This window comes from Dermacentor variabilis, chromosome 4, assembly GCF_050947875.1.
Source record: "Dermacentor variabilis isolate Ectoservices chromosome 4, ASM5094787v1, whole genome shotgun sequence".
In the NCBI taxonomy this organism is placed as follows: Eukaryota; Metazoa; Arthropoda; class Arachnida; order Ixodida; family Ixodidae; genus Dermacentor; species Dermacentor variabilis.
In genome coordinates, this window is record NC_134571.1 from 34,327,952 (window position 1) to 34,354,723 (window position 26,772).

The window sequence follows — 26,772 nt, forward strand, 5'->3', positions numbered from 1 at the left end:
GCAGAGCTGCGATGTGTCCAGGTACGCCGCTGCGCAATGGTGACTCGCTTAATGTTGTAAGGGTATTTCTTGAAAGCAAGGTGTCATGCTGCTTCCCCGTGTTCTTCAAACCTTAGCCACGCCGCTCGGCATGACCATATGAAGGGCAACAAAGATTAAACTCCGGGTACAGCTCCTTAAAGCTAAAATAAATGATCGTATATGCGAAGATGAATATCGACAGAAACACCAACCAGAATATGATGAGTGGTTTGCGACCTGCAGCTAGGGGAGTTGTAAATGGAGAACAAAGGTAACGACGCAGCAAGCCCAACAGAGTAGTCACGCACGCGCACAGTATAGAAAGCCACGCCTGAGCATTAAAACGTTCGCTCGGGCCAGTTGATCTCAGAAAGTGCCCTAGCGCCATGGTAGTTTCCTTTATGCATCAACGGCTGCTCAGTGAAGCGCACTGTTGGGACCATTCCTTCTGTTTTCGTCTTCCATCTGTACTTTCATAAACAGAGACACCGGTATTCAGATATCATCATCGGGTGAGTCTATTACAGAAGCATTTACTTATCGCGCTTTGCGCAACGGTATATTTCACAATGCTTGTTTCACAATGTCTTATTTGCATGTATTAGCGCTTGGTGCGCTGATCCTAGCAATGAGCCTAGCATGTATAGCAATGTACAATTAGTAAGAGGCGATTCGAGGTTTGGTGGAACAAAAGTAGGGAAACGACAAAATACGGAGACGTACACAAGCACAGTTCGCAACAGGGAATCAGAAAATTGGTTGTGGGAGTTCATAGTTTTCTTTTTCTTTTTTTTTTATTGCTTAACCTAGGTAGGACATTAGGCAGTACAATAGCAAGAGCTTGGTGGCGCAACCCACCGCCCCGTTCCAAAGGTGACGCTCATAGCATATATATATATATATATATATATATATATATATATATATATATATATATATATATATATATATATATATATATATATATTCTTCCCCCTTCCACTATATTGCCCGCTCAGGCCCGCTGTATGTACCAAGTAAATAAATAAATAAATAAGCGCAACGTTTTAAGCGTAGAGATGTAATGTGGCTTATTATTCAGGCAGTGCTTGAATGGTCACGCACGTGAACTGTTGGTGAGGACGAACTCTACAGTAATAACGTACCTGCGTGCCAAGCAGGCGGACGTGCGGTCTTCCGTGATGCAGCGCCAGCTGCAGGTCGCCGATGAGTGCGGCCATGGCCGAGAGCACGCCTTCGTCGAGCCGGTTGAACTCGTCCAGGCAGCCCCAGGCGCCGCTACGGGCCAGACCCACCAACAGGCGGCCTAACGAGCGTTCGTCCATGCTCTGCGTGTAATTTCACAAACTAAAGACCTAACTAATTAAGCTGGTGGACCTCCATCGCAAAATGTTGTGAAAGAAAACTCAGAAGGAAGACGAAGACCGGGGAAAGGACATGAACGTGCGCTCTGCTACGAAAAAAGCCCGAAGAATTTGCCATTATTCGCGCAGATGCGGCTACGAATTTTCCTCAAGACTGTGAAGGTGTGAACGTGTAGCAGCGACGTTAAGGGTGCCACTTCATGATCTCGAATCCCATTCGGCCCGAATAGAAGAAGGTTCGGCCACGCGCACACTACTACTGTGGAGTTGGCAGCGGTGGTCTTAGCAGCACGATTGCCACACGAACATTATAAAACATGCAATGCAAAGAATTCCATTTACATTTATACCGACTTGCAAGCAGCATACAATGCCTGCTCTGGGCAAAAAAAGAAGAATGGAATGCCGATTGTTGAGGAAATTCAACAAATTGCGCACAAGTTATTGACAACAAGCGAAAGTCAACTCCGAATTAAGTGGGTTCTGGCACATGCCGGAGTGATAGGAAATTAATGGGTAGACAGAGAGGCACGAGCAGCTCTTAGGCGACAATTCGTGCCGTACGCAAAATATATGCCCCGCCCACCTTCACCCACCGATAATATAGAAGCCCACCAATCCGCGCTATGCAGAGCAAGAAAAGAGAGGAAATCACAATGCGACTTTTATTTCCCGGAAATGCCGAGACAGCAACCACGACGAACCCGAGTACTTGTGCGAAGGCTGGCCACCAATACAATGATGTCGCTCGACAGGAGACATCTCTTCTTTGGTGACGAGCCAAACGAAGGGATGTGCAAAACATGCCAGCAACAAGCCACTACAAGACATGTGATGTGGGATTGTCTTAGGCGCGACACAATCCGCAAGTGCATTATGAACGAAATACATCGAGGCATCCAGCCAGCCACATGGGATGATTGAATTTGACCTCTCCACATCAATCAGAAAGATGTTTCCTATCTGTAGGCGAAGTTTTCCCAATTCGAATATGATGAAGACGGACAGGCCATCGTCTTCTTGGGAATCGCCAACGAAGACACAAACAACCAAGGTCCCAAGGCCCCCCTAGGGAACATCAGGCGTCCATATAGGGGGTCTCACCCCCTAGGTGAGGTGAGATGGAGACTCACCTCACCTTGACCGGGTGAGGTGAGTCTTCACCGCAACAATCAGAGATTCGACGAAGGCAGGCATCGTGATGATGAAATTAAATGTAGAAAGAATGTATTCACATCATTTGTACATGGTTGTGACTCTATCGGAGTCTTGAGCGGTTCTGCTTAACACGGGCGATAGGAAGGCCTTAAATAACCCCTCGCGTACAGCCGTTACAATCGGTGGAGAGGTCCCCACCGAAAAGGTCATTCACTTCTCGTGGTCTTGTGGTAGTCTGCTTGTGAAACTTGGAGAACTTGGGGAACTAGTAAAACTTGAGGAACTTGGGTCCCATGGAGGTGTCAGTGCCTGCGTGTTCAGCGCAATCTTGTGTCCCTTGTAAGGCTGTGAAGTCAACCATATCCTCCCCTTCCTGTCTCCTCCTTTGTGTCCTGTCCTTCGTATACGCTTAGGATGTGGAAGGCGCCATAGGGGTGACGCTTTCTCTCAGGTGTGAGCAATTACCTCGACACAAGAAAGCAAGCTGGAATGCTACCTACACTTGAGAGGTCGGATTCCAGGCCGATCATAACAGCCATCAACACACGCCTCTACAGCTTAAAGCAATCAGGGCTTCTAGCTTTCTTTGAAATAAAGACGTTAGAAATAAAATAAGATATCTTTTAAACTATTAGAGAAGCAGAAGAATCGAGATATGTGTTAAGGGTAGAAAGAGGGTGCCACCATTTTCAGTTACGTCAGCGCCGCCATTTCGACAAGAGGACTCGTCTTTGCTGGAGCATTGACGAATGTATGTCCGCTACGCTGCGATACTGAACTTTTGGATATCTTATACCACAAGTACAGCATATGGTTAATCAAAGTAGTGTATAATTGCTGAAATCGCTTGCTATAAGCGAGTGCTGTGCTATACTATGTAAACAACTTACACCTGTGGCGGGGTCGCCCGCGAGGAAACAAAAATATTACTGATTACGAAAATTGCTTTTCACCATTGATAGATAGGATACACACCTCATCGCAGTTGAATACCAGCACTTGCCGTCCTAGAGCATTTCCCAACGCTTTGACCGACTCCGTTTTCCCAGTGCCTGCTGGTCCGTATGGGTTGCCCCCAACCCCCAGCCGCATGCCTGCGAACGCATCAATAAGGCTGACTCAAGCCCCAGCACACGTGTTTCATGCCTCGTCACACACAGTCTAAATAGAAGCGTGGGACGTAATTCATCTTTGGGAAATTAGAATTACTAATTATTTTGTCGGAATATCATAAATGCTGCCTCTAGCCTTATAAAACATTCTAAAAGAAATCATTTTCAGTGCCCGTCTTTTGCCCACGACGCCGCTCGAAGTATATTAATAAAGTATCTCTCTCGCTTTGCTGCCTCTTGAAAGCGCACATGCGGATGTACGTGTCCGCATGTCCGGTTGTCCGCCTGTCAGCGTGTCTGTGTGTCCAAACTCTGAGGAAAATGAAGATCAGTCAGGAGACAATGTCTCGAAGAGGGTGCATAGTATAACCACCAGATACCTATAGCTTGTCTGAACCAAATACTGTTAACGTGGCTTCTTATATGGTGAATGTAAATGTGCATTGTAATATGATACGCACTTTGCACCTGACGTAGTAAGAATCTGGGTGTGTCTATACATATGATTGGCGTCTCTGGCGTGCACAAGAAAACCTAGGGGATCCAACCTCAATAATATAGATGCGCTGAGTACGCGTACTATTGTTTAGTGAGCGCAACGTGAAATGTGAGAAGTGTGAAATCACCCTAAAGGAAGCTCTGTCCGGGCATAAGTTGTGGCTAAGCAGCCGCCCGTCAAAGGTAAATCGCACTGGCAGATGGAACACGGGCTGCCTTCAGTGCAGCTCAAGAAGAACTCACCTTGAGTCAGACTGACGAAACATTTGTGGGTGAGAGCCGTGTACACAAGTCGGGGAGCGCTGCCCTGGTACTCGTACGTGTAGTCGAAAGTTGCGTCTACCATTTTAACAACAGCCCGTCCGTCGCGCAGATAGAACCTGCAGCAGGGCAGCATTGTATTACACTGCTGCGAAGAAGACACGTGCGTCTCATCGTGTCCTTAAAACCGCACTAATATACCGGAGCTTGTGTGACAACCGCATATGCTGGGAGCGTCACTTAGGTTCCGAGACCGTTGCTGATGAATGCACATTGAGTCAACGCAGAATGCATATTGTATAGAGCAGTAAAGCCTCTATTATAGTAATACCCCTTTCAGTGTTTGCGTTTGGCTTGCACACGTTAAATAAAATTTCAAAATTTAGGAGCCGTTTATCATTGAGTATAATTTAAGCAGTGACGTTTGAAGTAATATGTTACGGGCACCTGTCTTGGGCTCGCTCAGCCTGACGTAAACGTCGCTTGCCGACCGGAGAGCATACCTAAGTTGCTTCTGCCAGTGCCAGTCGTGAACCGAGCGCACATCGCGGGCACTGAGTTCCTCGACGATGGCCAGTCGGTGAATGGCGTCGATCAGCAGCGCGTGCAGAGAGCCCATCTGCGCTCCCGCGGCCGCCAGGAGGGACAGCTGCGAGCGTACCTCGTCCAGGAGCTGAGCCAACCGCCCAGAGTCCAGGGCGGCCTCGCACGCTTCCGTGAACCGAATCCACTCGGCCAGGCACACCACCTGACCACCAATTCAGCACGTACTTAATATTCGACGTAGTAGTTCTGCGGAAACCCGCAGAACCACTACTTAATATTTGTTCACCGTTTTCTCCTTGTAGTGCTCACCAGCAAAGCACTAATGTTTTGACAATTACTTCCTGATCGTATCAGCATCGACGACTACATACCTCAGGGTAGCCAAAATCATCAACAACACACGCGCCCAAAGACTAAACAAACGGGTCGTTGCTCACACAATAAGTCTGGCAGTTACCGTAGTAAAGAGAGAGAGAGAGAGAGAGAGAGCAAGGACAGGAAAGGCAGGGAGGTCAACCAGACGAGCACCCGGTTTGCTACCCTACACTGGGGGTGGGGAAAGGGGAATAGAAATAGAAAAAAATGCAGGAGTGCACTGAGTGCGTGTAGAAGGGACATTATACACAAGGACACTCTAAACTACGGTCTCTTAACTCGGACCATAGTGCACCGGCTTAAGAGGCCGTAGTAGAGGGAAACATAGAATTAAAGTTTAGAGGTGTCGTGACATTAGCTCAGCGTTTTTTTAGATGATAATGGCAAGAGAAAAGAGTAACAACATCCGCACTTTGTGTGCAGTGTTCTACAGATTGACTAGGTGCCAACTCCTTTCCCTTATTCACTTTTTTTTTTCAAATGCCATAGCTGACTGGACACTTCACGCGACAAACGGAGGTGCAGATGCCGATGACAGCGGCATAGCAATGTCCTTTCTTACAATTTTATTATCTGTTATTTCATCCCGAGCATAAACAGAGTGAAATTATTGTCTCGATATAAACGAAACACCTAGAATTCTCTACCCATTTCTTGGTATTCGTGACTGCTACCTTTTTGGGAGAAACGCGCCTCAATGAATTTCACCTTCGATGGCGGCATGACTTCTTAACGTCCGATATCCAGTTAACACAACTGCGCACCAAGCCGGACGCCCCGTTCCTCGACGCCGGGTCTTGCCCCTCCCCTCGCAAGGTGCAAACTCACATTCTCCACCTTTTCCATAGTGGAAGGTCACTGCTTTCGATATCGTGATTCTCCGTTAGTATTGCTACGGAACAGCCGCCACAGTGTGGCTGCACTGAGGAGAAGGAAGACGACGTGGCCACCGCTTGATATAGCGTCGCCATCATTGCCACCGCTTGTCTACGTGTAAATATATTGTAGACTCGTACGTCAGCTACACGTAACATTAATTTGGTGGAGGTGGACGTTCCCCGTACCCGTCATGGAGCTTCGCAGCGGTCGCCACGGCGACAGTGCAACTTCCTCTACGCACCGTCTCCGCCTGCAGCCCCGACCTACGTCGCCATTTCCCCACCTCGGGATCCTGATGTTTTCAACGGAGTCGGCAGTCCTGATGTTGACGACTGGCTCCGCTTATACGAACGTGTCAGCACCAGTCACAGGTGGGATTCGACTATTATGCTCGCGAACGTTGTTTTCTACCTCGACGGAGCTCCACTTGCATGGTTCCAGACTCACGAAGAGGAGATCTCGAGCTGGGATCTCTTCAAAGAGAAGCTCCGCGACCTTTTTGGCAATCCCTTCGGTCGTCAAGTCAATGCCAAGAAAGCCCTAGCCTAGCTCTTGTGTGGGCTGTTGCCAAGTTTCGCCCATACTTGTACGGACGCCCCTTCTGTGTCATCACTGATCACCACGCGCTCTGCTGGCTATCCTCGCTCAAGGACCCCACGGGACGACTCGCTCGCTGGGCGTTACGCCTGCAAGAATATACCTTCTCCGTGGTATACAAGACGGGACGCTTGCACCAGGATGCCGATTGTTTGTCCCGCTACCCCGTCGACGACACGGCTGATGCGGACACCATCACTTGCGTTTTCTCTGTGTCCGAGTTGCTCGAAATCGGCAATGAGCAACGCCGCGATCCTTCCTTACGAGCCCTCATCGACCATCTGGAGTCAACGCCTGGCGACGCCTCTCTCCGGATGTTTCTCCTTAAGGAAGGGACACTATACCGCCGCAATCTCGATCCACACGGCCGTGACCTTCTGCTCGTAATTCCATCCCACTTGCGGTCGACTGTCCTCCAACAACTTCACGACGCTCCCGTGGCTGGACACTTGGGCGTCTCGCGCACATACGACCGTGTACGCCGTCGCTTCTTTTGGCCGGGTCTCGCTCGCTCCGTGCGGCGCTACGTTGCCGCTTGTGAGCCCTGTCAGCGCCGGAAGAAGCCCTCCACACCTCCAGCTGGATGTCTTCAGCCGATCGACATCCCACCGGAACCCTTTTTCCGTGTTGGTCTAGACCTTCTTGGACCGTTCCCTCTCTCGGGCTCCGGAAATAAATGGGTCGCCGTCGCTACTGATTATGCTACGCGGTACGCAATCACCAGAGCCCTCCCGACAAGTTGTGCTACTGACGTTGCTAACTTTCTGCTCTATGACATCATTTTAGTGCACGGTGCCCCGCGCCAATTACTCACTGACCGTGGCCGCAGCTTCCTGTCGGCAGTCGTCGAGGACATCCTCCGCTCCTGCTCGACTAAGCACAAGTTCAGCACGTCCTACCACCCACAAACCAACGGCCTCACGGAGCGCCTCAACCGGACCATCACCGACATGCTATCCAAGTACGTCGCGACCGACCACCACGACTGGGATCTTCACTTACCATATGTGACGTTCGCGTATAATTCATCGCGTCACGACACCGCCGGCTATTCACCATTCTATCTCCTATATGGCCGAGAACCCGCGTTGCCCTTGGAAACATTGTTGCCCTCGGCCACACGTTCAACCACTGACTACGCCCGCGACGCGATCGCACACGCCGACCACGCTTGCCAGCTCGCCCGCACCCGTCTCGAGGCCTCGCAGGAGCATCAGAGACGCCTCTATGATTGCCTGCCATACCTAGCTGGTGGTGCGGGCTTCCCCACTTTCTTCTTCTTTCTTTTTCTTTTATGGGGACAAACAAAGCCACCATCGCGACGTACAATTTACTCCGGGTTCTCTGGTGCTTCTCTGGTCCCCCATTCGACGTGTGGGCCTTTCCGAAAAGCTGCTGTCCCGCTACACTGGCCCATACCGTGTGGTGCTCAAGTGACCGATGTCACGTATGAAGTCATCCCCGCCAGCCTCTCAGCGTCATCGTCGGCTGCAAGTGACATCGTTCACGTGGCGAGACTAAAGCCATATCACACACCTTTCGCCGCGGATGTGTAGATTAAGCACCGGGACGGCGCTTCTACTTCCCGGGATGATGCTACGGAACAGCCGCCACAGTGTGGCTGCACTGAGGAGAAGGAAGACGACGTGGCCACCGCTTGATATAGCGTCGCCATCATTGCCACCGCTTGTCTACGTGTAAATATATTGTAGACTCGTACGTCAGCTACACGTAACAGTATCAATCAGTGCACTGACTTTCTGCGAATTCGCAACGTCGATATGACAGGGAGGTAGCTGCGCATAGGCATGCGTGTGCATGCGAGGAACGTGCATTTATATGCTTGCAGCCGATCGCATTTGCCTACCTGCGTGTGTGCATCTAGACGTAAAACGCTGGTGTCAGCTAGCGCAATGAGCATACCTGGGCTGGATAGAGCGAGGAGTCTGGACCAGGGCTTGCAATACTGTCCCGTAGCAATGCTTGCAACGTGGACCGGATCTCCTGGCTCAGATCACCAAGCCAAACCTGGAAGGGCCCCGACGTACAACAAACGGTCAGGCACTTAATTTAGACTGACTCAAGCTTGTCGGAAGTGCGCAAGAAATATCTTGATTCGAGTTGAGTTGCATATCGCACGGAGTTAAATCTGAGCGCTGACTTCCGGCGGTAATCGACATGAGCGGACTGGCGTTGACATGTCCGCTTCCATTTAAGCTTTCCAATCGTTTGCAGTGCCTTAACTTGGGGTGCTGCCACGTAAAAGAATAATCATTACATTAAAATCATCGTGACACAAATACGCGTTCAACAACGACGTGGTTTCAGATAGGACTGTATCGACATGAGGCCCGAAAATATTTGTAATTACCGGTCAGCATTTAAACAACCGCATATGTTCAGCACGCTGCCTTACAAAGGCAACACGAACTATTTCTTTTATTGCTCTTATTTAATTTATTACAATTAAGGATGGCTGTAAATACTGTGTTGTCTTGTTCAATACCGATGAAACGCCTTTATACACTGCAACCTTCGCCTCCAAATGTGGCCGACGTTTACAACTAGCCTGCATTCTAGCGCAAGGGCATTGCAGCGTTTTCTTACTTACGTATAACTACACTCAATGTAAAGGAATGAACATTCTGATGCTTTTTTGTTCTTTTTTCAAAGCACGCGAAGATCTCGACGTAAGCACTTTCATATGGCTAGTGGATTTATCTATGACTTTTAACAACTCAAATACTTAAGATGTGCTCCTCGGGCATTTACCTTGAAAGGTAAGTGTTATGCGAAACTAAACACTAAAAATCGTGTCGACGATGATAGCACATGTGGTCACTGGGCTCCCGTGGTCAACCACGTGACAAACTTTTTGTCAAGCAGTGCAAGCGAGTTTGAGACGCTGACCTCCGGGTCCGGTGTCAGCTTCACTGGCCGGCTGAGAACGAGCTTCTCTCCCTCGGGCGAAAGCACCGCTGTGACGCAGTCGTCGCCCCACTCGACGCGGTGGACGGCAGCGAACAGCTTGCGCAGGTGCGGTTCCACCGCGCTTGGACGATTGCCCAGCACCTCCAACAGGTCCTCGTCACCCAGAAAGTAAAATCGAGGGAAGCGGCTACGCTTGTCCTGCGTACGGTTGCAAGAAGCTGCAGGCGGGCCAACTCCGACAATCTACCGCATCTCAACGTTAAGTAATTGATTGGTTCAAGCACGCTCAGTGTACCATTGTCCTGACGGAGTGACGGGGTATTTGTGGAATGATCGTAGAAAGAAACAAGGACAGGGACTAGTACGCCACAAAAATACCGGCTAGCAAGTAAACTTTACCGACGACTTTATGAGTCAAGGATTGTCACCCTTAGGGGAAACATCTCACTAGCATTCTAGCGCTTATTTCAGATTTATTCTTGACTTAAAGCCATTAAATAGACTGATATCCGCATCAGGTTTCGCGTCGGCCTCTTTTCCCACTGTTTTATTTTGAGTTCCTCCGAGACTGTTGCGCGAAGCGCTTGTCACATTTTTGTCGTTTATTCGATGCTCCACAGAAAGCGAGGCAAAATGGTTTGTCATTTCTCAAGAGAAGCAAATCGAAATCGCACCTCCATGTGTTGGTGCAGCGCCCTCTGGCACCGGCCCAGCTGGTCGGCCAGGGTGTCCAGGGCCTGCGTCTCGGCCGTGCTGCCCACGAGCACGATTCTCTCGTCCCGAGCCACGGCCGCCATCAGGGCCCTACGAAGGTGCGCTACTTATGGGCACCACACTGCGCATTACCACGTTACTTAGGAGATAACTGAAGCGAATGTAGAGCTACACCACTTGGATCACGACATAGGGTTTTCAATAGAGGCGTGCTGTTGGGGCGCATTCATCTGTTTACCACTAGTTCTTTCCAATCCGTTGTCGCGGACTCCCTGCTAATGGCCTGGATGGATGTCCAGGCATCGCACCACGAAACTAGCCTATATCCGTAATGCTAACAGCTGTGTGACCTGAAATGATCACTTCCGGCTTTTTTGCACACCGCAATTGTTCGCGGTGAGTGAATTTAGCGTTTTGTGATGGCAGACGGCTCATCGGGAGTTTATAAAACACGTGGTAAGGCTAGTTGGTGCATAGCTTTCAAAAAATGAAGCGCCAACAGTGACGGCACAAGGATCAAAGACAGGACAGGGCTCCTTGTCCTGTCTTTGTTTCTTGTGCCGTCACTGTTGCATGGCGCTTCATTTTTTAGGAGTTTACACCCTTATGATCGTAAGTTTGTTAGCATCTTAGACTTCATTACCAAAACGTTTTCTTGAAACGTTAAAGATTGTTTAAGCACCGCGTTCACGCGAGATTCATTATAACGTTACTCAGCCCTGAAGCCCCAGGTAAGTGCGCTTAAGGGTATAATTTCTCAAATGCCCCTGATACCTTCAAGAAGTATCGGGAATTCACGCGTAGTGCCACGCTCAGACGCAAAGTACGGTGCGTGTTGCTCTATTCCAAGAGTGAGAGACGTGGTGCCCGCGAGGCGTTTAAATGTAGCTAACCTGACCTTCTTGAACACTAATCTCATTACGAATTTCAATTGCCGAGATCTTCTGCCACTATACTCTCACCAGCCGAACATGTCATTGTATGGCTCACGATGATCCATGTAGCGTGTACGCAGCGCTATGTCTGACGTCACAAGTTTGAGGCACCTGCTCTATTTAGTAGCCGTCCAAATGCTGTGGAAAGACGTGCCCGCAGCAACGGCTCGTTAGGTACCTCAGTTGCCGGCTAGCGGCCTCGAACCGGGGTGCCTGGTCGGGAAGCAGGGAGCGTGGGGGGCCCAGGAGCGGCTCCAGCTGCAGCCACTGCTGCTGCACGCGCTGAAGGCCACGCAGCGCGGGCTCCAGGCGTGCCAGCCGCTCCTCCCACAGGGCAGCACCATCCGCCAGGCCGGCGCTGGATCCCCCACCACGGCACGCTTCGGCCAGGGAGTGCACCAGAAGCTGCAGTTCGCCGACCTGTGCGGTCGCAACCGCACGCGCAGGAGCTTAAGAGCAGTAAAGTGGAAAGTTGGGCGAATAGGAATTGATGCATTCTTAGAATCAGCGCAGGAATCGACGGCAACACGAAAAGGAAGGATACCGGAAGAGCGCTGTCTAACAACTTAAGTCTATTACAAAAAAAGAAACGCGGAAAAAGGAAAATGCCATCCACGCGCGCGTGTCATTAGATTGCATGGAATACTTAATTAAGCATTAAAATTAAATTATGGGGCTTTACGTGCCAAAACCACTTTCTGATTATGAGGCACGCCGTAGTGGAGGACTCCCGAAATTTAGACCACCTGGGGTTCTTTAACGTGGACTTAAATCTAAGTACACGGGCGTTTTCGCATTTCGCCTCCATAAAAATGTGCCCGCCGTGGCCGGGATTCGATTCCGCGACCTCGTGCTGAGCAGCCCAACACCATAGCCACTGAGCAACCGCGGCGGGTAAATTATGCATTTGCGTCTCGTAATCTAACAAAGAGATATACGGCTCCGATAGGCAATCATCGCGCATCCTTTGTATGCGAAAGGCTTCCGCAAGTTCCCGAGCTTGTTTTCCTTCGTGATTACGAATGATCTTAGTTCTAAAGGCTTACATTCTCGTGTTTTATAGCATGCTGGAAGATAGGAGGTAGGCTTTCCCTTTAGAATATTATTGTGCTGGCGTACGCGCTCGTTCACGCAGGTGCCAGTCTGCCTAATGTAGGGTTTTCCACAAGACAGAGGGAATTCGTAAACGAAGCCAACCGACGCAAGAGACAAAAGGGTTTTGTATGCTTTACAGGGTAACCAGCAGTAGTTAACCTAAGTGCCTTCCTCTCAATCGCGGTGCAAGCTTTCCCAACGTGTGGGCTGGCTGAAAAAAAGCACAAGAACATTCGTCGGGATCGTCCTAAAATGAACGATTCTTGGCATGTCGTACTAAACACCACATGTTACTGTTCCTTCTGCCGATTTGTGACGCTATCAGTACAACACAAAGACTGCGGCCATAAAACGTGGTGTTCTAGCGAGACCGTTACCGCTTTACGATAAGAGATCGGCGTATTGTATCAGAACATGTGCTATGATAGGCTGATGATGATTACGGTAGTAAATGTCGTAATGATATCATTGTAATGATTATTCCAATAATTGATAGTGATGGTAGTGTTGTTAGGCACAGTGCGAAAGCAAGCCCCTTCGCCAGCACACGGCTTTCGCCCTTCAACTATAAACTGGCTTCTTAAACTGGATCCGCTCCAGCTGTGAGCAAAGACAAAACGTTTCGCATGTGTCATAGGAAACAAAGAACATCGGAACGGTGCGATAAAATGTAAAATGTGTCATTCCGCGCCAGCTGGCAGTGCGCGAACGGTACGGCTCACTTAGCATGTGAAGAAGGCGGGACATCGCACCTTTCCCAGCACTTGGGCCCATTCTTGCACGATCATCATGTGGTTGCCTGCGGAATCAGTGTGGTCCACCAGGGAAAACCGTGCCGTGCTTCCCCACACGTCGAGCTCGCTCAGGATGGTCCGTATGTTCGCCTCCGAGCGGGCTCTGCTGTTCAAGTCCTGCGCAGCGGCAAACGGACAAGTTCAGGAGTAGGCACAGAGTGCAAATGGCGTCGGTGCACAGTTAACGCTGTCACTGAAGGGCCACCGTACCTGGAGCTGAGCTTTCTTGGTGGCCAGCTTGGGCGCGACGGCGAGCAGGTGCGACAGGCGCAGTTCTTCCAGCGGCCTGCCAGTCGCCTCGGCCAACTGGAACAGCTCGGCCCAGTGTTGTGCCGAGAAGGCCTCCCCGCGGCACAGTGGTAGCACGGCCATCGCTGCCTGCGTGTTGAGTTCGATGCGAGTCAGCTGAATTCACTCTTGTTGACCTGGGCTTGTGTTATGGTATTATAACGTGGGAAGAACGCCGCTCTGACCACTGACGAAACGGCGCGAAAACGGCGAACCATCGAAAATGAACCGCTGGAAAATCGTTGCCCTTGTTTCAACACGTGCAAGAGTTATTCAGTGCCTCCTTTGCACCCGTAGCGGCCACGGTTACCGTTAGCTCCAAAAAGTATAATTTGGATGGCAGCAAGCAGCAAGTGCAGTACACAGCGCCGCTCACTACAGCACGAAGAATGTGTATGCAGAGCGTGAAATGACTTGTTTCGAGTGAAGCGACTGTGTGTATTTAAAGCAAATGAGCAAATTTTCCTCGATGTCTTTATGCAAGAACAAGTATTTTTTTTTATGTGGTTTAGCAGACAACACATGAGAGCGATGTCATCGCTGAGACAGGCCACAAAATATGCACTCAGTTTGGAAGCGACTTCCATTCGCTATTTTGTAAATATCAGTGCCCTGTGCTACATCAGCGGTCCTGCGGCTAAAAGAGGGGGAAATGATAATCGTGCTGTGCCCTAGGCCGTTTTTTGACTTTATAACAAAGGACGTGCTAAAATATATATAAGAATTGGAGGTTACATTTGCGCATGCATAAGCGAACTGCACGAATAAATGAAAGCTGCAAAAGTATGCTCTCCCACGTGTGCGAAAAAATTTAAAATGATTCTGTAGATTTGCTTGATCATCAACTTGAGTTTGGACTTCGTCATACAGCGGAAGCGAGGACTTTGGACGCGGTTGCTTGCTTTTCTTTATTTTCTTTATTACAGGACTACGTGATGTTGCTCGTTGATTCATACGCGGAAGCGCCGTTTGCATCTGGTAAGCACTGTTTAAAAAAAAGTCAGGACGTTCTTGTTAAAACTTGTTCGGTGCGGTGCTGCCATAGACATCGTAGGGGAAAAAAATGACTGCTAAAGTTCGTCAGATTAGCAGAGCAGGTGAACACACATGAATCGAATACCCCCGTTAGCATTCCAAGTATCACATCGATCCAGACATAGTAGTGAAGTATGCGACAAAGTGGAGTGAGGGCTATTATATTATTGCACCTAGACTATGAGCATATACTGAAATTCACGGTCATCTCGCAGCCTAACGGTCATGAGTAGTGCATGTAGCACGGCATCATTAGTGATTTCCTATGAATACTATAATTAACATAACCACTGCTGCTCAGCGCAAGTCATCAGTGGTGTCGAAAACGAGACGAGAAGCAGCCACCTTGTGTGCGTCGATTTCCTTGTAGAGAGACGCTGCGACGACCGCTGGTGTGGCAGGATCCTTGGCCCGTTGAGCCCACTCCGCCAGGAAGTGCTCCAACTGATGGAGCTGCCCCCTGCAGGCAGGTTAACGGCGTTCAAGAACAGAGTCTACCGTCTTCTTCCAGGAGTTCATCTGTTCGCGATACGCCGGAACTTTGATATGACAGTCACGTTTTTATGCTCGACGAGACCCCGAATATCAAAAAAAAAATTCGTGCTTGCGAATCACATGTGCCAACGAGCACGTTTTCTCGATAAGGAAGCGTAATTGGAAGCTCACTCTCTGGCACTTTGGTGCGCGTCACCGTCGATCATGCCGACAATAATAGAGTACCCATACCTTTCTTTTATTTTCTTTTCTTTTTTTTTTCAAAGCAGGAGGGCTCAGTTCACCAAACTCGTGAGTGAGACAAAAGCTCTTGATGTTTCAGCACTTCGCGGTTTGAACGTTTCGTTTGGGTTCCAGTTGTCTAACGTTCCTATTCCATAGCTGTTCTACCGACGTGCCTCATGAGGATCCACTGCTGCTGGCTCAGCTCCTGCAGCTCCTTGCGGAACTGCTCGCGAAGTGCCCAGGCGGCCTCGGCCTCCCGCAGTTCCTGCTCGGCCGTCACCAGCTCACCGGGTCCTGCCAGGCCCAGTTGCTCCGCTTCTGACCTGCGCATACAAGCTGCCTTGTGCTTCCTGTCGTGTCCACCACACCGCAGCCTTGCGAAACACGCTCGAGGCAACAGACACCTCGGCAACAACATTCTTTTTCCCGACATTATAGCGAACCAAGAAAAAATTAGGATCACGGTTACGTTGTATGCAACAGGAGGGACCTCATTCATTCGCAGTTAACTGCCGCAATAGAAGGCATGATAAGGGAAAGTACATATTTCCACGTAGTATCGGTACTATACTAGGTACGTGTAATACTGTTTGCTCATTTAAGAATGATTGTCTATCTGCCTATAATGGTGGCGTACATCCAGGAAGCTGGGAATGAGGGCGCTCGGGAAGGTATACGTACAGGGCAATATTTTAATTTTTTCCCATTCCTTTTTATTCTTAGCACCGCCATGGTAGACAGGTTGTAAGTGATAATAACGTAGGAGGCGTAACGCTCGAAGCGATACAGAAATAAGAAGAGAATAGGCATTACGCATTGTGGCACCAGATTCTGTGTTCTTTTGGCGAGCGTAATCCATTGTCTGGTGCAAATTAACTGGGATCGAATGTACAACGCTTTCAGTTCGTAAGTGCTGTTTGCCATCGGTCGGCAGCCTTCGCTTATACTATACGCGCTACATCACGACTATCTGGCATGCTCTCTTGCGAACGTTTCGATTCTAGCTTAATAACTATGGTGAATACGGGCCTATAACGCCGATAACACCGCGGTGATCATCTCGAATGTCCGGACCTACGCGGCGGCGTTCGCCGATCCGGCGAGCAAGGCACTCACGCCAGCCGACTGCGTGCGTCCTGCAGTGCATCCATCTCGGCCCGCAGCTCGCCCAGGAGGTTGGCCGCCTCGTCGCCCAGTCGGGGACGTGCCTGTTCCCAGCGGGTGAGGAAGCGCTCCCGCAGCTGCTCGAAGTTCTCCAGGCGGGCCGAAGCATTGGCCTTCAGCACTTCCATCTGCAGAGGTCCCGGTGTGTACAGGTTGTAAAGACCGCGTCGTTATAACGCGCAACTACATTGTAACAAGAAAATGAACCGCTTCTGTCACTGCCCCATCATGCCCTGTACGTTGCTTCAAACCTAATTCTCCGCAAAACTTCATTTGGGCCTAGTTGGTACATAATTCTGAACTTAAACTTACAGCGCAAACACCTAAGACGAACCACAGAAGGAAGACACGACACACACTGGCGCTGAGTGTGTGTCACGTCTTTCTTTTGTGGTTCGTCTTAGGTGTTTACGCTGTAAGTTTAAGTTAATTCTCCGACCTGACAAAAGTATACTCAGGACGCTCGAACTCAATGACTCGGGCTGAAGTATGTCTCGTTTTTTGCGCCCAGACACATTGTTGGTTGGTCCAAAGACTGAATATGGCCACGACAAAGAATGCAAGCCACTGACTTGTAGAGTTAGGCACAGCCGACGGTCTCAAAAGCTGCAGCACGTACTGTTGTGTATTTATAAATCTGTGTCCACAGTTGCGTGTGGCTTGTCCATCCAATTCAAAGTGCCGTAACTTGCAATGCACACATTTACCGAGCATTTTTTGCCGTATCATCTCGGATACAGTAGTGAGCCACAGTTTGCCTAACGTGCTTTCTCTATTGCAAAACTTTCGCGCAGCCCATAGTGACGCCTCACGAAGGATTCATGGTGCGTTGGCATGAAAAGAACGTTAGCAAGCACGTTCGCCAAGCTGCCTCGACCGTCAAGACAGGCATGTTACTGCCTTATGCCCCACCTGGTGCGCGACGACGTCCCTGTGCTGGTGCAATCTCTCGTCCAGGGTGTCCCACAGCTGCTGTAGTCCGTCCATGTCAGCGGGTGGCGCGCGGCGGGACCAGCGTGCCAACAACTGCTGCTTGTCGCGAGCGGCCGAGTACGTGATCGTAGCCTGGTCGCGGCCGGACACGGTGCGGCCGAAAGCCGCACCCAGCTGCGCCAGTTCCTCCGCCGTCTGGGCGCTGCCGGCGAGCGCGTCCAGGGACGCCTCCAGGTAGGAGCGCACGGCGGCCGCGTCGCGTGCCACCGAGGCGCGAAGTTCGCGCACCAGTCCCGACTCGAGCTCGGAGAGAGCGAAGTCCACGTGCGAGCGCACGGGCGCGTAGCTCACCACCAGGCACTCGAAGCGCTCCTCGTCCCTGCACAGCACGCAGCCGCCGCCTTCATATTGCGTCGTCGAGAGCTTACGGAACCCAAAACCGAGCCCGTCTTTGAACGATGCGAACTTACCTTTCCGGCGTGTTTTTCCTATAGAGTTATTCTCTCTTCGCTTCGTATCCGATCCGTGGTCGGTCGCATTAGGAGACGTCAATTTCAGTGCATTACACTTGGCTATGCCAACGGCAGTGGATGTTATTTATGGGTGGACACACCTGCTGTGAGCATTATTATTGCGACAGCAATTATATGGACACTACAAGAAAATGTTCGCCACCGCCGTCGTCGTCGGCGTCGCCGTGGGGCTCCGCATATACTCAGTTATATGTATGCTATATGCTTATCGACGCCGTATGTGAGGGAAGCTTCTCATGCCAGGTCCTTACTTTCTCGCCCACAAGCAGACGTCATGAAACATAACGTTCAAAGCGCATGCCTTTATTTCCAATCTTCTCAGACTATTAAATATTGAAAATAGAGAACAATATCAGTACTCAAACCTGAAAGTGGCGTAATTTTACTAGCCCATCTCTTAACGGGCAGCATAGTGGCTCTTGCACGATGTCATTACAGGCCCTAGACGGCGTGTTAAAACTTTTAAGGGTGCCAGAAATTTTGGCGCACCCGCGTATGTCGCGTCCGCATTAGTCGGACCCGAGTGCAGTCAGAACACCGTCCAAAAAGCGCAACACTAAACCTTGCTATCGCAGTGGGCACTTGCTAAACTGACATTTTTTTTCACGTCGCAGAGTTTCCCCAGTGCATGCAGAGTAGCCAACCGGACAGTTACCCTGGCTGACCTCTCTACCTTTCGAGTCTTATTTTTCTCCGTCTCGTCCACTCCAGCACCTTACGGTGTCTCCCCGGCTCTACCATTAGGTCGCATGCACATGTTGGTTGTCGGCAAGCACTCACGGGAACGCTTTTCCGAACTCCTGGCACTTGGCCTTGACAGTACGAAAGCTGTTCTTCCATTCCTCCGGGGACAGCCCCTCGGCAAAGGCCTGCAGGTCCAGTGAGCTCAGGGCCACCCATTCCTGCAAGTGGTATTCTATACTCGGTTCATCTTGTGCGACTGAGCGGCCACTGACGACTTCCTTACTTTCTTCAGATCGTCAGAGCCAGAAAATGCACGATGAGCGACGCACAGTTCATTGGTATTTCCTTTATTTGGCGAATAGGTGACGTGGCTTGTTCAATTCAAAGAAAGAAACGAGGTGCGTAAAAACAAGGAGGCAGCGCAGTTTTGTTACAGTGGCAAGAAGAAATGTGGTAAACTTACGATTAGGGGCGACATGCTGTCTAGGAAGGTCGTAAATAGAAGAACAAGGACATCCACGCCACAGAGAAATGGAAGACAAGTTCAAGAAAAAATTCCGTAGGCGTGGAAGTTTTTTGAGTATTCGAGGAAGCGTATCGTGTCGCGTAGACATGTCTCGTTCGCATGTGTCCCAATGCACTATAGAGTATATTATAGCTTGCAGTATTTTGTGTTTTAAGAGCCGCAGACGTCTGAAAAAAAAGTGGGGGCGGGGGGGGGGCGATACTACGAAGTAAGGTGAGGAATGGTCACATTGCTGTTTCGTACTGTAATATTTACTTAATTTTATCTTATGTGTGTATTGTGCAATATAGCAAACGCCATCTTTATTTGTCTAATGATCAAAAAGATGAGAAAAAACACGAGTCAAATACTTTTTTTTAAAACTAGGGCAAATGTTATCACCAACTATAACCCGGCCGCATTTTGAACGCTGACACCCTTTGCGCAGATGCAAGTCTTGTTGATGCATTATAAACGAACAATCCGACCAAAATAAGAACAAATATACCGGCCTTGGGTGGATATATTCCACTATAAGTGCACTATAAAAAGAATTTAGGAGGCCGCGAGCTACTTTTTTTTTTTTTGGTATAATACGAGTCAGTACTACTAAGCGACAAGTGGCAACACTTATGAACAATTAAGATAAAATAAACCTCCTAAATTGCTGGATAAAATTACCGCGGGAAAGGATGTCACATGATTCCACTTTCGACGTGAGAGCGAGTGCAGCACCAACGTTCCCAGTGGGGGCCCTTGCGCCCAATATATAATGTTCATTCGGGTTTCCACCTGTGGTTCTTGGATGTTCGAACCTTTTGCAACGTAATTTCCTTTTGTGTTGCGATGTGTTTGTGCATTACGTTGAATCTAGGCACGCCTTAAGAAACGATTCCCCTGACGAAATTACGTAAGAGATGCCTAATTTAAGCGTACGACAGAGAAGTGATCGCGAGCAGATGTCTGTGCAAGGAACACCTCGTTTTACCCACGGTGTAGGCGTGCCGGCTATACCTGGAAGCGTCCCGCGGAGGCCTGGACGGAGCCGAAGAGCCGCTGCGTGCGCCTGTACAGATCCACGAACTGGTGCGCGTTCCTGTCAACGATGACCGAGAACACGAGGCTCTGGTCCACTGCGAGGTCGTCACTGACGCCGCGGAAGTGCAGTGGCAGGGCCAGGAATCGCTTGACCTGCTGGTAGTAGCGCGAGCGTACTTCCTCCAGCGGCGGACGGAAGCACAGCTGCCCGCTCCTGCGTCGGTGCCGTTTGACGAGCCGTGTGGCGAGGTATTCATTCCAATGTGTCGTTGTACGTTAAAGTATTCCCCAAAGGGGCCAGTATTCACAAAACTTCTCGCATACACTCTAAAAAATATTAAACTCTTAAGGATGTTTGCTTGTCCCATGGGCAGCACCAGGCACGTACCCAGGATTTTCTTGCGGGAGGGGGGGGGGGGGAACTCGAGGTAACTCTTCCTATGCAAATGTTCATATGAAAATGCCTTGGCTTTCTCCCTTAGTAGGTCGCTTAATTTCTCATCTCCTTGCGACTTTTGTTTCCAGTTGCCAATTTTGCACGAAAAGTGCTGTACAAAAAGGGAAAAGCCAGACGAGGTTACAGGTGACAGTCATACTGTTTATAGTTTTACCAGTTATTGCAGGGTCTGCTGATGGACGCTGTTTGGCATTATTACATTTTTCACCTTATCTAACCCATATCGCGGGTATATGCTTGCAAGGATCTGCCAGCGTTGCGGCGAGCCGTGACTCGAGGAAATAATGAAGCAAAAGAAAAAGCTTAACGCAACTGGCGTTTTCTCCGGCCTCAACTCGTTCCAAGAGCATACAGACCAGCTGACTACGAACCGAATCCCTTTCCTGGTCCCTGGATCAGTCTAAACAAGGAAGGTTAAACTAACAAAGGAACAGCGATGCGCGTGATCGTTGAATGGATGGTGACAACTGAACTCGTCTCGAGTTTATCGCGCGGGCACCGAATCGATGCAAAAACTGGCCTTCACGCAGCTGGAGATGCCGTTAGCTACCGCCATCCAAAGGAGTGAAAAAATTTACAACCATTCCACTCTGTGAAGATGGAATGGCAGCGGGAGCAGACGACAGTCAAAGCTCTCAAACGAAAAGCAAAGTGCTTCACCCACTTATGGGGAGTGCTTAACGCCTGGTTCACCTCCGCCGTGGGTCTGCCCAGCATTGCGCTACCTTTGGATGGACCCACGTATGCTGAGCGCTCAACGCCTGCTTCACCTCCGCCGTGGGTGGGTCCAGTATTGCACAATCTGCGGGATCGGCCCACGTATGGGGAGTGCTTAATGCGTGCTTCACCTAACCCGCAGGTCGGCCCGACGGTAGTGCAATGCCGGGCCGACCCGCGGCGGAGGTGAAGCAGGCATTAAGCACTCCCCATACGTGGGCCCATCCCGAAGATTTCGAAGGGCGCGTTACAGGTTCCCGAGCCCACAGGGGTATGAGCCATTGAGCTCCACTCAAGACGTCATGCTCCAGCTCTACCACGAGATTATCAATGACCCAACTAGCGGCAACCGGGCCATCCTCGGCCTGGACTTGGAAAAGGCATTTGACAATGTAGCACATGCAGCAATCCTGAGCCGCATTAACAAGCTCAACTTGGGTGCGCGAAGCTACAACTACGTCAGAGACTTCCTGTCGCGCCGCACAGTCACCCTCGCGGTCGGCAGCATGACATCCGACGAACATACACTAGGAAGCACCGGCACTCCTCAAGGATCGGTCATATCCCCGCTCCTTTTCAACCTCGTGATGCTGGGTCTCCCGGCCTACCTCGACGAGATCGATGGCCTCCATCACGCCTTGTACGCAGATGACATCACCCTGTGGGTCAACAAGGGCAGTGACGGTCAGATAGAATGCACCTTACAAGCAGCGGTCTCTGCAGTCGAAACGTACCTCCAAGACACGGGTCTCCGACTATCTCCACTGAAATCGGAGCTGCTCGTCTACCGCTCGCGCCGCCGGCCCAAGCCTACAGCCGAATGGCGCCAATGTGACGACATAATCCTCTATACGCAAGACGGCTCCTCAATTCCCCGAGTCCCGAAGATACGCATCCTAGGCATGCATATAACAGCCAACGGGTCAAACATAGAAGCTATTCGCAAAATCGAAGGCAAGGTTACAGCGGCTACCCGCCTGATCAAACGCATTACAAACAAGCACACGGGCATGAAGGAGGACAGTGTCATGCGCCTCATACACTCTTTCGCAATCAGTCACATCACTTATGTGGCTGCCTTCCACAACTGGAATGTCACTGAAAGGGAGAAAATCAACACCCTTATACGCAAGACTTGCAAGATCGCCCTTGGCCTACCGGAGTCCACAAGCACTGCTCGTCTGCTACAGCTGGGGGTATACAACACGCTTGAGGAAATCGTGGATGCGCAAAGAACCTCTCAACTCGAACGCATGTCTCTGACAGCCACGGGCCGGTACATCCTGCGGAAACTCGGCTTCAACTACCACGTCCAACACGGTCAGAAACAGGTCATTCCACCTGACCTCAGCGACACGCTGATTGTCGCCCCTATACCTCGAAACATGCACCCCGAATTTAATCGGGGCCGACACCAGGCCCGTGCCAAGGCACTGCTGCGCTCCTTGGGTGGAAAGAGGACTACGCGCTTTGTAGACGCCGCAGAATACACGCGAGAACGCCGGTTCACGGCGGTAGTCGTAGACGTTAGCTCCAGGCTTACGCACGCGTGTAGTGTCGCAACGGAATACCCCGAAACAGCAGAAGAGGTAGCGATTGCGCTTGCGCTTACCGACCCCCTCTGCGAGGTAGTGTTTAGCGACTCACAATCCGCAGTTCGCAACTACGCGCGGGGGCGCATTTCCTCCGAAGCTCTCCAGATTCTAAGGAAAGCTGGTCGACAGCACTTCGATAACACCGCCATCATATGGTTTCCAGCGCACGTCGCCACCCCCACCGATGAGGGCCTCATTAACTTGAACGAGGTAGCACACCGCTCTGCGCGAGAACTGACCCGCCGCGCAGAATCGGGGACCGCCTCTTCGAGTTCGGAACTGCTGGCTCAAAGCACGCGAGAACGCCTGGTCAGGTACAATGACATCACCAAGCACTACCAGCTAGGCAGGCGGTTGCTGCCCCCACCTCACCCCATGCTGAAACGTCGCCAGGCAGTCATCTGGCGACAATTGCAAACACAAACATTCCCCAGTCCGGTGCGATTGCAGCACATTTTCCCCGCGCAATACCCGAATGCTCTTTGCAAATTATGTCAGGACACTAGAGCGACGCTGTCACACATGTTGTGGGAGTGTCGGGTTACATCAGCTACAATGGCAGTAGCTCCGGAGGCTCTTGCGTCGAAGTGGGCCGCCGCTCTGCGCAGCTCCAACCTCAAGACACAAGAGTGGGCTGTCCAGCAAGCCCGAGAGGCGGCGACGAGGCAAGGCCTCGAAGTCCCCTCATGGGAGACCTGAGCCCGGGTCATCAAATTTGCCGGATTCAGATTAAAGTTGTTTCCATCCATCCATGTAACGAATGACGAAAAAACTATGTAAGGTTAGTCATATACAGCTCTCGCTGTAAAAGGCATCAAAATGTTGGCAGCCGAATAGATTGATTTGTCAGCGCTTTAGGAATGTGTGTGAGGAGTGGCGGTGTGGGCGGGGAGAGGGGGGTGTGCCGCTTAATTTCGGGAGGGGGAGCCTCCCCCCTCCCCTGGGTACGTGCCTGGGCAGCACCCTTACCTTTAGTGCTATAAAAAATATACCGCACGTGACAGCGAGCTCTAACACTGCATGTGCGAAGAGAAAAGACATAGTTAATAACTGCGTAATAATTCTAACCACTTTGAGACCACAGAAATATCTGGCACGAGAATTTGTCAGATATAGCTATGAAATTTCTTTTAATGCACTTTTGGTGTCATCTGTCGCAGCAGTCGCATCACATGTGACGCGCACGCAGGCGCTGACTAATGAATAAGCGCTCTTGCTCAAGTAGAGTTTTGTGAATACAGACACAGGGGTCTCAATTCACAAGGTAATGTATTCGTAAGAAATGCATGCCATCGTCCGACCACAGTGGCTAATATTATGTTCAGTATATGTCATGGTATCATACAAAATTATCATACAATACAGGGGTAATTGAAGATCGCATGGGAGAGGCCTTCGTCCTGCAGTGAACATAAAAATAGCAGTAGTAGTATGATGATGATGATGATAATCAGCCTGTAACAGCAGTCAGTAAACCCGAACATCACAATGTGGTTCACGTATACTGGCAGAGGCTGTAAATGCTAATACTATAGGCTGCGTTGTGAGGCTGCGCAGATGTTCAGCTTTTTCTCAGATCTCGTGTTCCATAAAAATTTTGTGGTTGACTGTACCTCTGTAGCGCGTACGAACTGCTTCGTGAACACAGGCCCTAATACTTGGAGATTTCCTGCCGAATAGCCTGCAATGGGGTGAAATGCGACGTAGTACGCGCGGCGGAGCCTTCGTGCGGGCCGTTTCGCACCTGCAGGTCAGCTCGATGCGCGTTTCGGGCAGGTACTGCAACAGCGTCTCGAGCCCACGCAAGTACTGGCACTCGAGGGCCTTGTACAGCTGCCGGTCCCAGTGGGCTCGCCAAGGGCGCACTTGCTCGGGGCTTTCCTGCGAGTATAAACCAAACTCGTGTGTGGAGGTCGTTTCAAAGACCGCCGCTAGCGGCGACCTGTAGTGATTGTCTCCATGGCCATTCTCCCTGTTCGACCACTTCACTGCGGCACTTCAGCAAGACAAACGCGTGTAGGTCACCGTAAATGTGGCCTCTGACAAAACAGCAACTAAAGCTGATACGCTGTCCCAGCAGAGCAAGATAAGGAGACGTAATAACCAGATAGAAACTGCACTACGCGGTGAATGACTAATTACGAATTTGTATTTCTCCGAAAATTTAGCCTGTATATACATTCTCCTTGCACTCCCTATCAACCCCCCCCCCCCACCTCCATATACACACATGCCGCCCGAATGCAAACTCCGAGCGTAAGATTGGTGCGCAGTCGCACTTGCCATCGCACTTGCCCAGTCGCACTTGCTGGTCATGTTTATGCGATGTTAGCCGATTTTTCTGTCCCGTTCTCATAGCTGGGAGATCAACGAAGTTCAAAGATTCATAGAAATAAATGGGCATGCGTTACCGCACGTTACCTAGTTTTGCATCTTTAAAAACAAAAAAAAAATTGGCGTAACTTTTACGCCATATTTCTATTGATATTGCGATGGCATTTTGAAAAACACCCTACAAGATTTGCTTTTTCTCGCTTCCCGGCCTTATTTTTATATCGTTCACCTCTTCTCATTTTATCTCTTCTAACCTAACACTTTAAAGAGGCGTCGGAGCCACCCACCTGCTGCTGGGCCATGGTAGCTCTGATGTCATTGAGCACATCCTTCCAGCTTTGCTGCCGGCATACAAGGTCGAGGTCAAACAAGGACATCACCTGCGCAACACAATTTTGTGATGACACGATGTTGCAAGCTCAAAAGAAAAGTGCGTCTATCCATAGATGTTTTCATCGAAGTATTTCCAATGGACGTTCCTCTAATGGTAATTTGCTTGGGCTCACGTTGAGGGCGTGAAATCAAAACGACGCCACAGGTGGGGAGCCACCGGCTGTCGCTTTCGATTATGTTAAGCGAGTCGCAATTTTGAAGGAACTGCTACAGTTCTATGTTATAACTCTATGTCCTAAGCAAACCTCCATGGAGGATCACACACTGATTCACCCACGCTGACCAGTTAAACACACTTGAGCCGCAGAAAAGGCGACGTTTTGGAAAGCCATCGTGACCCGCTTCCTTAATTCGCGCCCACCTATTATTAATGAAACAATTAGTTTTCTTTTTTTTTGACCGGTGTGCTTAGTTACTATCTATATTGTCTGGGCGTTTGAAAACGTCTGAAAACGTGAAAAGAACTTTGAGGGATTCAGTAGAGCGTGTTGGAGAGCAACATAATTGCGCAGGCATTAACGTAATGCTGACGGGCCTTGTACGAGAAAGAGGAATCACTATTATTGTAATTATTTGGTTTGAACGCATATCATAAACAGAGAGAGAAATAAGAGAAGAAGCAGGCTTACAACTGCCACCAACAGAGATAAAGCACCTGCTTACTCTTTAGGAAGGAGGGGATAAAAACTTAATGCACTGAAATTGAATTCAGTAAGAAAGAAAGTAAATAAGGAAGAAAGAACGCTATAGATCACAAGGGATAAAGTGCAGGGTAGCGGTTTGGGCTAGTTGGTATGTTAGGATTGCCGGACAGTGCGCTCGTCATTGTTTGCATCGTCGTCCAGTTGTTATTTTGCTTCGCGCTACCACTCTCTCCGCTAAAGCAAAGCAACGACAAAGAATAGAGTGCGGCAGTAGTAACATAAAGAAATCACCGCATGTCGCAATAAATGGAATGGAATTTAAAAAAAGAAACAAAACCAGGCTGAAGTCTCCTCACTGGCACAGAATAGATGTACTGCAAACGGGCCACCAAGTCATTTTCTCTTGGATAATATATAAGAAGAGTAGCGTCTAGAAATCAAGTACTGCGCAC

General features: G+C 49.9%; 1 protein-coding gene across 1 annotated transcript in view; it reads right to left on the reverse strand.

The window, feature by feature from the left end:
• The window catches only part of btv (dynein cytoplasmic heavy chain beethoven), a 72,792-nt gene extending 52,244 nt beyond the window's left edge, over nucleotides 1-20,548 (reverse strand). Inside the window, exons 1-17 of the mRNA XM_075687580.1 lie at nucleotides 20,505-20,548; nucleotides 20,157-20,394; nucleotides 18,734-18,855; nucleotides 17,400-17,799; nucleotides 16,440-16,615; nucleotides 15,497-15,646; nucleotides 14,949-15,063; nucleotides 13,491-13,658; nucleotides 13,239-13,397; nucleotides 11,570-11,811; nucleotides 10,417-10,546; nucleotides 9,722-9,940; nucleotides 8,735-8,839; nucleotides 4,918-5,162; nucleotides 4,397-4,533; nucleotides 3,519-3,637; nucleotides 1,167-1,349 (exon numbers count right to left, since the gene is read on the reverse strand). Of these exons, the coding sequence (XP_075543695.1) occupies nucleotides 1,167-1,349; nucleotides 3,519-3,637; nucleotides 4,397-4,533; nucleotides 4,918-5,162; nucleotides 8,735-8,839; nucleotides 9,722-9,940; nucleotides 10,417-10,546; nucleotides 11,570-11,811; nucleotides 13,239-13,397; nucleotides 13,491-13,658; nucleotides 14,949-15,063; nucleotides 15,497-15,646; nucleotides 16,440-16,615; nucleotides 17,400-17,799; nucleotides 18,734-18,855; nucleotides 20,157-20,394; nucleotides 20,505-20,548 (2,952 nt within the window). The remainder of the gene's footprint in view (nucleotides 1-1,166; nucleotides 1,350-3,518; nucleotides 3,638-4,396; nucleotides 4,534-4,917; nucleotides 5,163-8,734; nucleotides 8,840-9,721; nucleotides 9,941-10,416; nucleotides 10,547-11,569; nucleotides 11,812-13,238; nucleotides 13,398-13,490; nucleotides 13,659-14,948; nucleotides 15,064-15,496; nucleotides 15,647-16,439; nucleotides 16,616-17,399; nucleotides 17,800-18,733; nucleotides 18,856-20,156; nucleotides 20,395-20,504) is intronic.
• Nucleotides 20,549-26,772: the final 6,224 nt, after the last annotated feature.